Source organism: Tachyglossus aculeatus, unplaced genomic scaffold (genome assembly GCF_015852505.1).
Source record: "Tachyglossus aculeatus isolate mTacAcu1 unplaced genomic scaffold, mTacAcu1.pri SUPER_34, whole genome shotgun sequence".
Taxonomy (NCBI): Eukaryota; Metazoa; Chordata; class Mammalia; order Monotremata; family Tachyglossidae; genus Tachyglossus; species Tachyglossus aculeatus.
Window position 1 is genome coordinate 731,358 of NW_024044839.1, and position 10,927 is coordinate 742,284.

Genomic DNA, 10,927 nt, shown 5'->3' on the forward strand with positions numbered 1-10,927 from the left:
ATGGGGGGATGGAGAGGGGGACGAGGGGGAGAGGAAGGAAGGGGCTCAGTCTGGGAATTCATTCATTCATTCATTCAGTCATTCATTCAATCGTATTTATTGAGCGCTTACTGTGTGCAGAGCACTGTACTAAGCGCTTGGGAAGTACAAGCTGGCAACATCTAGAGACGGTCCCTACCCAACAGTGGGCTCACAGTCTAGAAGGGGCAGACAGAGAACAAAACAAAACATATTAACAAAATAAAATAATTAGAATAAATATGTACAGATAAAATAAATAAATAAATAAATAAATAAATAAATACGTACAAACATATATACATATACACAGGTGCTGTGGAGAGGGGGAGGAGGGGGAGAAGAAGGAGGAGGCTCGGTGTGGGAAGGCCTCCTGGAGGAGGTGAGCTCTCAGTAGGGCCTTGAAGGGAGGAAGAGAGCTAGCTTGGTGGATGGGCAGAGGGAGGGCATTCCAGGCCTGGGGGACCCCAGGGGGACCCCCCCGCCCCATGTCCTCCATGTCCCCCTCCGTCTTGGCACCAGGACCCCCTAAGCCCATCCTCCACCCTCATGCCATGACCCTTGGCGTCCCCACAGAGACCCCCGCCCCCCCCATCCTCCCCCGGGGCACCCCGGGCCTCGCAGAAGAAAGAGGATTGAGCCAGAGTGAGTGTGGCTGACCAACTTTAATGGAGTGAGGGGAGTCTATAAAAAAAATAAAATCCTCCTGCTGCCCTCCCTGCAGGGGAGGTGAGGGAGCGGGCCGGACCGGAGGGCGCTCAGAGCTCTGCAGGCCATTCGTGACCCCCATTCAGCGGCCCCCCGCCGTCCCACCCAGCAGAGAGGAAGTATTAGCTGCCACAGGAGGGAATGGGTACCTCCTGGCTGCTGCCGGTGACCTGACCCAGCAGGGGCCCACTCCCCAGGGAAGAGGGGAGAGGATGGAGACAGACACAAATGAGGCCACACGAGTGGGAAAGCCATGTGCAAATGGCACTGGGGGGCTGGGGGCGAAGGCCAGGCATGTGTGCAGTATGCCCCGACAGCAAAGAAGCCCCAAACTTTGGGGCCTGGGCAACCTGGGAGCCTCTCTCCTGTCCCCGCTGCAGCCAGGCTGTGCCACATGGCCCTGCTAATGCACCGGAGTGGGCTCAGATCCCCGGGGAACCCAAGGCTGTGTCCCAGAGGGTGGTGGGCCCCAGGATGGGGACAAGCTGGGGGAACGGCCCATCTCCAGCTTCCCTTCTGATGCTTGGGGAGCCCTTTCTTGGGGCCCTGCCTCTGGACGCCCCCTCTGCTTGCCCAATGCAACCCCCCTGCCCATGCTACCATGGCATGGGGGCTCCGTCCCAGGCCCGATGCCCGTCCCGCCAGATGCCTCCTGAGGGGCCCAGGGTGGGTGCCATTTGGGGGCAGGAGCTCAGGGCTTCGGTGCCAAGAGCCCCCTCAGGGAATCAGGTTGGGGGCCCGGCCAGCGTGGGAGCAGAGGGTGGGAAGGTGGGAGGGCATGCCCAAGTGACTCCTGCTGCCTGCTACCTGAGCCCTTGGGGATTGGCCAAGGTGGTGGTGAGGTCAAGTCCGCCAACCCCTTCCAGAGGGAGCGGCCTGGCCCGCTACGGCCTCTCACTGCCCACCTCGGCCCCGAAGGCTGACCCACCCTGACTGGGCCCTGGGTGGGAAGCGTTGGTGGCTTTCAACAGGAAGGACAGAGGGTGGGGCCGCTCCCTCTCCTGCTCTCATAACTCCCCACCTTCCCTCGGGGGTCTCCGGAGGCCTCGTCCCACCCACAAAGCCACCACCAAGGTCCTGGCCCCGGCCCGTCGGGCGGCAGCTGATGCGGAGTTGCCAGGACGCAGACTTTTCTCGGACCCCGGGGACACGAGCTGGAGGGAGGGAGGGTTGCGAGGAGGAGGAGGAGGAGGAGACGGAGAGAAGGCCGCAGCAGCCCTGGCCGAGTGTCCGTGGTGGGGGGGCCGAGCAAACGACAGTGAGGCAGGGCTGCGCTCTGCCCTCCAGACCGAGGGAGGAGGACAGCAAATCCGGGCCCCAACGGGTCCATCCGGGGCCTCCTAGCTGCCCCCTGCCCGGCCGGCCTCGCGCTCGGGGTCCCTGAGACAGTGGAAGAGGCTACAGAACTGCTCGTACCAGAAGAAGATGAAGCCGGTGGAGAGGGCCGCCTTGAGCAGGCTGGGAGCCAGGCCCTTGAAGAAGCTGCGCGGGCCCTCCTCTTGCAAAACCCGCCGAGCGCAGTCCAGGAAGCCCGTGTACGTCCGAACCTGGGGCGGGGGGTGGGGGCGGAGACAGGAGGGCCGTCACCCTCGGCGCCGGGCTCCCCGGGGAGGCGGCCCCGGACCCAGGCCCGTGGAGTGGCAGCTCAGGAAAGACCCCTTTCACGGCCTAGGCTGGGCCTGTGAGGTTCAGGGGTCCCGACCCCCCGAGGCCAAGCCACTGTTTGGCCGGAGGCATTCCCCGGCCCTGGGAGGGGGAAGACGGGGTGGTTCTCCGTACACTCACTGACTGAACTCCCTTGCCCACACTCACTGACCATCCCTTGGGCTCGCCCTCCCTCATGTCCTCCCCCTGCAGCCACAGGGCTCACTAGCCTCTCCGTCTGGGCCAAGTCCAGGGAAAAGACAACCAACTGCCTCCCCATTCCCAAGCCCAGGAAAAGGCTGGACCCTCCTTGGGGGAACTGGTGGGCGAGGGGAGAGGAGGAGGTGCCAGTGTGAGGGGAATGCAGCCGAGAGTCAGAGGGAATGTCTGGGAGCTGGGGTGGGTGGGTCCCCTCACCTGTCCAAAGGTGGCCCGGGCCTGCTCAAAGCCGCCCACTTGTAGCCTCTTCTTGAAAAGATCGAGGGGGTACGTGAAGGTCTTGCTGAGGACTCCGGCTCCGCTCCCGCACAGCAAGTTTTTGAGGTTTCCTATGAGAGGGCGGGGTTCCCAGGAAAGGTCAGCTCCCAGACCCCCCCAAACTAGCTCCGGGGAGGCCACAGCCAGAGTCTCCCCCCGCTCCCACCGTCCCCGCGGTCAGGAAGGTGGTGGGGGCTCGGAGAGGGTGATGCGGTTCAGGAAGCCAAAAACGCAGCCCGGTTCCCGTCGGGCGAAGACCTCCGGGACCTCCACTCTCCCCACCCTCCTCGGGAGCCACAACTGCTGCCCTTGCTGCTGGCTGGAAACGGCGGAGGGTCGGGGGGCTAAGGCACGACGGGCGCCACTGACCGTTCCTCTTTCCATCCACAGGCACGGCCCACTCGTAGACCTGCTGCAGGGCGCGGTAGAAGGAGAACTGGAAGCCGGCGTAGGGGAAGACAGCCAGCAGGGTGGGGACCAGGCCCCGATAGAAGGCCAGCGGCCCCTCCTTTCGGTACATGGACCCCACGGCCTGGCGGAGGTTCCGGTACACCTGCGGACGCACCCAGAGAGAATCGGTCTGCCGAAAGGCGGTCCCGGCCCCGTCCTGGCACCGGACCTGGGGACTCTACCCAGGAATTCCAGAAACAGCCTCAGGGGCTCCCGATCATGGGGGGCCCTTCTTGCTCCACCTCGCTCTGGTGGCCAGGGAGGACAAACCATGTGCTTCCTTGGAAGCCTGATCCCCTTTGGGCCTGGAAGTTCTTCCTTAGGTCTAACTCAACTCTTCCTTGCTGCAATTCCAGTCCACTTCCTCCAGCCCCGTCCCCGAGGAGGAAGCTGTGGTGGGGGGGCATTCATCGTGGGATAGTGGTTAGAAACCAGGCCCGAAAGTCAGAAGGACCTGGGTTCCAATCCTGGCTCTGCCGCTTGGCTGCTGTGTGACTTTGGACAAATCACTTAACTTCTCTGTACCTCAGTTAACTCATCTGCAAAATGGGGATTAAGACCATGTCCGACCTGAGTTGCTCTTATCTGCTCCAGCACTTAGTACAGCGCCTGGCACATTGTAAGCACTAAAATACCATAAAAAACAACACCACCCAGCTTCCCTGGGATCAGGGAGACTTCACTTTACCACTTCTGTCTCTGCCCTCGGGCCAAGGCATGTACACGGGCGAGGTTTTCTCTTTAGCGAACCCAGGCATTCAGGCCCACTCAACCATCCCTTCCTCCCCACCCTCCCACCCCCTGCCCGATTCCGAGGCCGGGGCGACCCCGCCGGCCCCTCTCTGCGCCCGCCCCTCACCTTGGGCTCTCCTTGGGCAGCAAAGCGGGTGCGAAGGGTGTCCAGGGGCTGCACGGTCAAGGTGGCGGTGCAGGCCGCCAGGCCGCCACACACAAAGTGCACCGAGAAATCCCGGGCGTCGAAAGAGGTCATTCGGTGGGCCAGCTCGGTCAGCCTCTCGAAGGTCACAAACTGGCAAGGTCGAGGGGGTGCAGCTTCAGGGCCAGCAGCGGAGACGGGGACCTTGCCAGCGGGGCCGGACAAGCTCTCCCCTGGGCCCGGGGCGATCAGATAGGATGGGAGCGGAGGTGGCCTTAGTCTAAAGGCTTAAAGGCCCCATATCTGTGAGCCCACTGTTGGGTAGGGACTGTCTCTATATGTTGCCAACTTGTACTTCCCAAGCGCTTAGTACAGTGCTCTGCACATAGTAAGCGCTCAATAAATACGATTGATGATGATATCGATCTAGCCCTTGAACTGTGGCTGCTGGCCCCACAGAAGCTGGACGGGAAGCTGCCTGTGGGCAGGACGTACGCTTTGCTTTTGTCGTCCTCCTCCCGCCCCCCACTTATGGGGAGGTTCATCCCACAACCCAAGCCAATTTGGTCACGGCACTCTGGGGTCAGAAGGGTCAGTTGTGCCCGCTCTCGAGAGTGGGTCTTCCCCGCCGTGGGGGCTCACGCAAGTCCCCCTCCCCATATCTCGGACAGCTGGGCGTGTCCCCCTAGGCCCCACCGAGCCCCCACCTGCCCTGGGGAACGGGTCCCCTTGGCGGTGACCTACCTGGACTGCCCCATAGCTGATGGAGAGCAGCTGGGCCGGAATGTGGCCCTTCCAGAAGGCGGCCGGCCCTTCCTCCTGCAGGATCTGGCGTATGGCCTGCACAATCCCATAGTACTTGGCTTGGGGGTCCCGGGGGGACAGGCACTCGATCTGGAGCTAAGGAGCAGGGATGGAAGGGAGAACACAGGGAAGAGCTTTCAGGGCAAGGCCCTGGACAGAGCCAGGGGCTACTGCTGGACTTCTGCCGCTAATCTCCTCACCGTACCTCGTTCTCGCCTGTCCCGCCATCGACCCCCGGCCCACGTCATCCCCCGGGCCTGGAATGCCCCCAATCCCTCTGCCCACCCGCCAAGCTAGCTCTCTTCCTCCCTTCAAGGCCCTGCTGAGAGCTCACCTCCTCCAGGAGGCCTTCCCAGACTGAGCCCCTTCCTTCCTCTCCCCCTCGTCCCTCTCTTCATCCCCCCATCTTACCTCCTTCCCTTCCCCACAGCACCTGTATATATGTATATATGTTTGTACATATTTATTACTCTATTTATTTATTTATTTTACTTGTACATATCTATTCTATTTATTTTATTTTGTTAGTATATTTGGTTTTGTTCTCTGTCTCCCCCTTTTAGACTGTGAGCCCACTGTTGGGTAGGGACTGTCTCTGTATGTTGCCGACTTGTACTTCCCAAGTGCTTAGTACAGTGCTCTGCACACAGTAAGCGCTCAATAAATACGATTGATTGATTGATTGATATCTATTCTATTTATTTTATTTTGTTAGTATGGTTGGTTTTGTTCTCCGTCTCCCCCTTTTAGACTGTGAGCCCAGTGTTGGGTAGGGACTGTTTCTATATGTTGCCAACTTGTACTTCCCAAGTGCTTAGTACAGTGCACTGCACACGGTAAGCGCTCAATACGATTGATGATGACGGAAAACACACACTGTGCGAGATAAATTTCCCTGCCCTAGGGAATCTACATATCTGTAATTTATTTATATTAATATCTGTCTCCCCCTCTAGACTGTAAGCTTGTTGTGGGCAGGTAATGTGTCTGTTCATTGTTAATATTATACTCTCCCAAGTGCTTAGTACAGTGTTCTGCATACAGTAAGTGCTCAATAAATACGAATGAATGAATGAATGAATCTCCCGGCATTCCCACCCAGCATACAGTGGGGCTGGAAGGGAAGTGCTCCTGGAAGCTGACGCTGGACCATCCCAAGGGAATCTCCCAGGTTCCCCCCGGGGTCCTGTGCCTGGGGAACTGGGGGAGGAGTACCTGGAAGCGGATCTTGATGACGTCCAGAGGGCTGACCAGGGCACGGGTGATGAGGCCAGACAAGGAGCCGGCCGCTGCCACTTCCAGTTTGGAGTTACTCCTGTCCTCCGCGTCGGGGTCATAGCCGACCATCCCTGCCCCGGCTGCGGCCGCCGCCCATGCGCACCGACCTAGACGCAAGTTGCGACCTCCGGGTTAGCGGGTCCGGGGGTCCACGGGTTTAGACCGTGCAGCCCGGTGCCGAACATCGGCACGGGTCCCTTGGGGACCCCCTTCCCCAGTTGGAGACATCACTTCTCCCCCCCGTCTCAGTCTCCTGTGCTGCCGTTACTCACGGGGCCGGGAGAGGCCCGGTGCGGTCGGCCGGTCCATGTCCCTGCCTCAGCAGGCAATGCCTTTTCTGTCTCCCACCCTCCCTCGCCTCAGCTCTCCTCTCCTCCCACTCCGTGTCCTCCACCCAGCCACATTTCCTGTGCCCCATTTCCTCCCCCAAGGGGAGAGATTTTTCAGTAGGGACTGAGCCATGCCGGACACGGTGAGCCACAACTTGAGAACGCGGTGGACTCCACCACTGGACGATGCCCAGCCCTTCCTGGGAGTGAAACAGCGTGTCTCCGGAGAGCTCGAGTGGGGCCGAGACGGGCTGTTCTGTTCCCTGTTCAATCCCCCGGATGTAGAGGGAATCAGCTGGGAGCTCCTCCCCTGGCTGGTCCCAGCCGATAGATCAATCAAAGATTTAGAAAAGCAGCGTGGCTCAGTGGAAAAAAGAGCACGGGCTTTGGAGTCAGAGGTCCTGGGTTCAAATCCTGGCTCTGCCAATTGTCAGCTGTGTGACTTTGAGCAAGTCACTTCACTTCTCTGTGCCTCAATCAATCAATCAATTGTATTTATTGAGCGCTTACTGTGTGTGGAGCACTGTACTAAGCGCTTGGGAAGTCCAAGTTGGCAACATATAGAGCCAGTCCCTACCCAACAGCGGGCTCACAGTCTAGAAGGGGGAGACGGAGAACAAAACCAAACAGACTAACAAAATAAATAGAATAGATATGTACAAGTAAAATAGAGTAATAAATAAGTACAAACATATACACATATATACAGGTGCTGTGGGGAAGGGAAGGAGGTAAGATGAGGGGGATGGAGAGGGGCACAAGGGGGAGAGGAAGGAAGGGTCAGTTACCTCATCTGTAAAATGGGGGTGAAGACTGTGAGCCCTCCGTGGGACAACCTGATCACCTTGTAACCTCCCCAGCACTGAAAACAGTGCTTTGCACATAGTTAGCGCTTAATGAACGCCATTATTATTATTTACTGAGCGCTTCCTATGCACACAGCATTGTACTAAGCCCCTGGGAGTGTCCAATAGAACGGAATTAGCAGATGTATTTCCCTGTCTCCCCCTTTTAGACTGTGAGCCCACTGCTGGATAGGGACTGTCTCTATATGTTGCCAACTTGTACTTCCCAAGCGCTTAGCACAGTGCTCTGCACACAGTAAGCGCTCAATAAATACGATTGACGATGATGATGATGATGATGTATTCCCTACCAGTTCCACTTTCGCCTGATTCCGCAGGGCCCACTGGACAGGGGGAGGCCGATGCCTCTCTTTCTCACCCTCTTCTCCGCTGGAGACAGGAGGGAAGAACTAAGTGTCCCAAGGGCACACAGGGGTTACATGCGGGGTCAGGCCCACCCGGGCTCCATAGCAGAGCTGCAAGGAGGGTGAGCTCGTGGGTCGGTGACCTGGAAGGGAGGGGTGTCCACTGACAGCCTGTCTAATCGTGAGAATTGGGGCATTTTGCGAAATGGCGCTTACTGTCCGTACTGAGCGCTGGAGTAGAAGATAATCAGGTCAGATACGGTCCTCGCCCCACGTGGGGCTCACAGTCTGTGGGGTCAAGCGCTTAGTCCAGTGCCCTGCACACGGTAAGCGTTCAATAAATACGATTGATTGAGTGAATGAATGCGGGGGAAGCACAGGGCCTTCAACCCCATTTTACAGATGAGGTAAATGAGACGCGGAGAAGTGAAACGACTCGCCCAAGGTCACTTCCCCACTAGGCCACGCTGCTTCCCTTTCTGTGTTTGGAAGGGGGGGGGGGGGGCGGGAGAGAGGAGGGGTCCGAGTACGCCGTCAGTGGGGCGACACCCCAATGTGGGGGGAGTGGTTAGGACGCCCAGTGGGAGGGGGAGGAGGCGAGATGTGTGTATGAGTGTGTGTGTGTGTGTGTGTGGAGGCGAACATCCCTGCTCTGCCACACGTCTGTTTGGGCAAGTCACTGCTGTAGCTGGGCCTCAGTTCCCTCATCTGTAAAATGGGGATTAAGACTGTGAGCCCCACGTGGGCCAGGGACCGTGTCCAACCTGATTACTTTGTATTCATTCATTCAATCGTATTTATTGAGCGCGTACTGTGTGCAGAGCACTGGACTGAGCGCTTGGGAAGTACAATTTGGCAACAGATAGAGCCGGTCCCTACCCGACAACGGGCTCATGGAGGTGCGGGCGGGAGGACGCGGGGAGATTGATTCATTCATTCATGTCTGCCGTGTGACCTTGGGCAAGTCACTTAACTTCTCTGAGCCTCAGTTACCTCATCTGTAAAATGGGGATTAAGGCTGTGAGCCCCACGTGGGACAACTTGGTCACCCTGTGTTCCCCCCCACCGCGCTAAGAACAGTGCTCTGCACATAGTAAGAGCTTAACAAATGCCATCATTATTATTATTATTATTCATTCATTCAATCGTATTTATTGAGCGCTTACTGTGTGCAGAGCACTGTACTAAGCTCTTGGGAAGTCCAAGTTGGCAACATAGAGAGACGGTCCCTACCCAACAGCGGGCTCACAGTCTAGAAGGGGGAGACAGACAACAAAACATATTAACAAAATAAAATAAATGGAATAAATATGTACAAATAAAATGGGTCATCACTCACCCGGCTCGGAGAGAAGCAGAAGCGGTGCCGGTGCCTGCCTCCCCCCAGCTCGCCTCTAGGGCGGCGCCGGCGTCCCGCCTCGGCCGGCCGCTCCGGCTCTCTCCGCGCGCAAGCGGCGGGCCCGCTGACCAATCACAGGGCAGGACCCCACTCCGCTCCACCAACGGTCACTGGCTGGGGGCGGGGCTAGAGGGAAACCGTCCGCGCCTGCGCAAAAACTGCCTCCCCTCTGGCCTTCTGGGTAATGTAGTCTCTGAGCGGAGGTGGTGCCCGCCCTCCTTGGCCGCGGAGAGGATTCTGGGTGATGGAGTTCCACCGAGCAGGCGCCTTAATAATAAATAATAATAATAATAATAATAGCATTTATTAAGCTATTACTATGTGCAAAGCACTGTTCTATGGTGTAATGGTTAGCACTCTGGACTTTGAATCCTGCGATCCGAGTTCAAATCTCAGTAGAACCTATTTTCCTTTTATTCATTCAATCGTATTTTAGACTGTGAGCCACTGTTGGGTAGGGACCGTCTCTATATGTTGCCAACTTGTACTTCCCAAGCGCTTAGTACAGTGCTCTGCACACAGTAAACGCTCAATAAATACGATTGATTGATTCTAAGCGCTGGGGAGGTTACAAGGTGATAAGGTTGTCCCACGGGGTGCCTCACAGTCTTAACCCCCATTTTACAGATGAGGGAATTGAGGCCCAGAGAAGTGAAGTGACTTGCCCAAGGTCCACATAGCTGACAATTGGCGGAGGAGGGATTTGAACCCGTGACCTCTGACTCCAAAGCCCGTTCTCTTTCCACTGAGCCACGCTACTTCTCTAGCGTGAGGTCTGGAATAATAATAATGACAATGATCATCACAATAATAATAGGTTTTGTTAAGCGCCTACTGTGTGCCAACCACTGATCGAAGCGCTGGGGTCATTACAAAGACTAGACTGTGAGCCCGTTGTGGGGTAGGGACCGTCTCTATATTCATTCATTCAATCAATCGTATTTATTGAGCGCTTACTGTGTGCAGAGCACTGTACTAAGTGCTTGGGAAGTACAAGCTGGCGCTGGGGTCGATACAAAGACTAGACTGCGAGTCCATTGTTGGGTAGGGACTGTCTCTATATTCATTCATTCAATCATATTTATTGAGCGCTTACTGTGTGCAGAGCACTGTACTAAGCGCTTGGGAAGTACAAGTTGGCGCTGGGGTCGATACAAAGACTAGACTGCGAGCCCGTTGTTGGGTAGGGACCGTCTTTATATTCAGTCATTCAATCGTATTTATTGAGCGCTTACTGTGTGCAGAGCACTGTATTAAGCGCTTGGGAAGTACAAGTTGGCAACATATAGAGACGGCCCTTACCCAACAACGGGCCCACAGTCTATATGTTGCCAACTCGTACTTCCCAAGCGCTTAGTACAGTGCTCGGCACACAGTAAGTGCTCAATACAATTGAATAAATGAATGAATGAATACAAAGTAATCAGGTTGGGCACAATCCCCCGTCCCATGTGGGCCTCACAGTCTTAATCCCCATTTTACAGATGAGGTAACTGAGGCCCAGCTACAGCAGTGACTTGCCCAAGCAGACATGTGGCAGACCAGGGATTAGAACCCACGTGCTCTGACTCCCAATTATTATTATTATTATTATGGTATTTGTGAATCAATCAATCAATCGTATTTATTGAGCGCTTACTGTGTGCAGAACACTGTACTAAGTGCTTGGGAAGTACAAGTTGGCAACATATAGAGACAGTCCCTACCCAACAGTGGGCTAAGTACTTATTGTG

The 10,927-nt window shown here is 56.5% G+C and overlaps 1 protein-coding gene across 1 annotated transcript; it reads right to left on the reverse strand.

The window, feature by feature from the left end:
- Nucleotides 1-1,006: 1,006 nt before the first annotated feature.
- SLC25A19 (solute carrier family 25 member 19) lies at nucleotides 1,007-9,199 on the reverse strand. Its single transcript, XM_038741950.1, has 7 exons — nucleotides 9,135-9,199; nucleotides 6,194-6,363; nucleotides 4,919-5,074; nucleotides 4,157-4,327; nucleotides 3,217-3,400; nucleotides 2,788-2,918; nucleotides 1,007-2,273 (listed from the first exon to the last, which is right to left on the reverse strand). Exons 2-7 carry the CDS (start codon nucleotides 6,323-6,325, stop codon nucleotides 2,067-2,069), a joined length of 981 nt encoding a protein of 326 aa, XP_038597878.1. The 5' UTR covers nucleotides 6,326-6,363; nucleotides 9,135-9,199; the 3' UTR covers nucleotides 1,007-2,066.
- Between the last annotated feature and the right edge of the window lie 1,728 nt (nucleotides 9,200-10,927).

Coding starts and splice junctions, on each gene's coding strand:
- SLC25A19 (XM_038741950.1), bottom strand. CDS start 6,325: ATGGTCGGCTATGACCCCGACGCGGAGGACAGGAGTAACTCCAAACTG. Junction 5,075..6,193: donor TCATCAAGATCCGCTTCCAG/GTACTCCTCCCC, acceptor CCTGCTCCTTAG/CTCCAGATCGAGTGCCTGTC. Junction 4,328..4,918: donor TCAGCTATGGGGCAGTCCAG/GTAGGTCACCGC, acceptor CGACCTTGCCAG/TTTGTGACCTTCGAGAGGCT.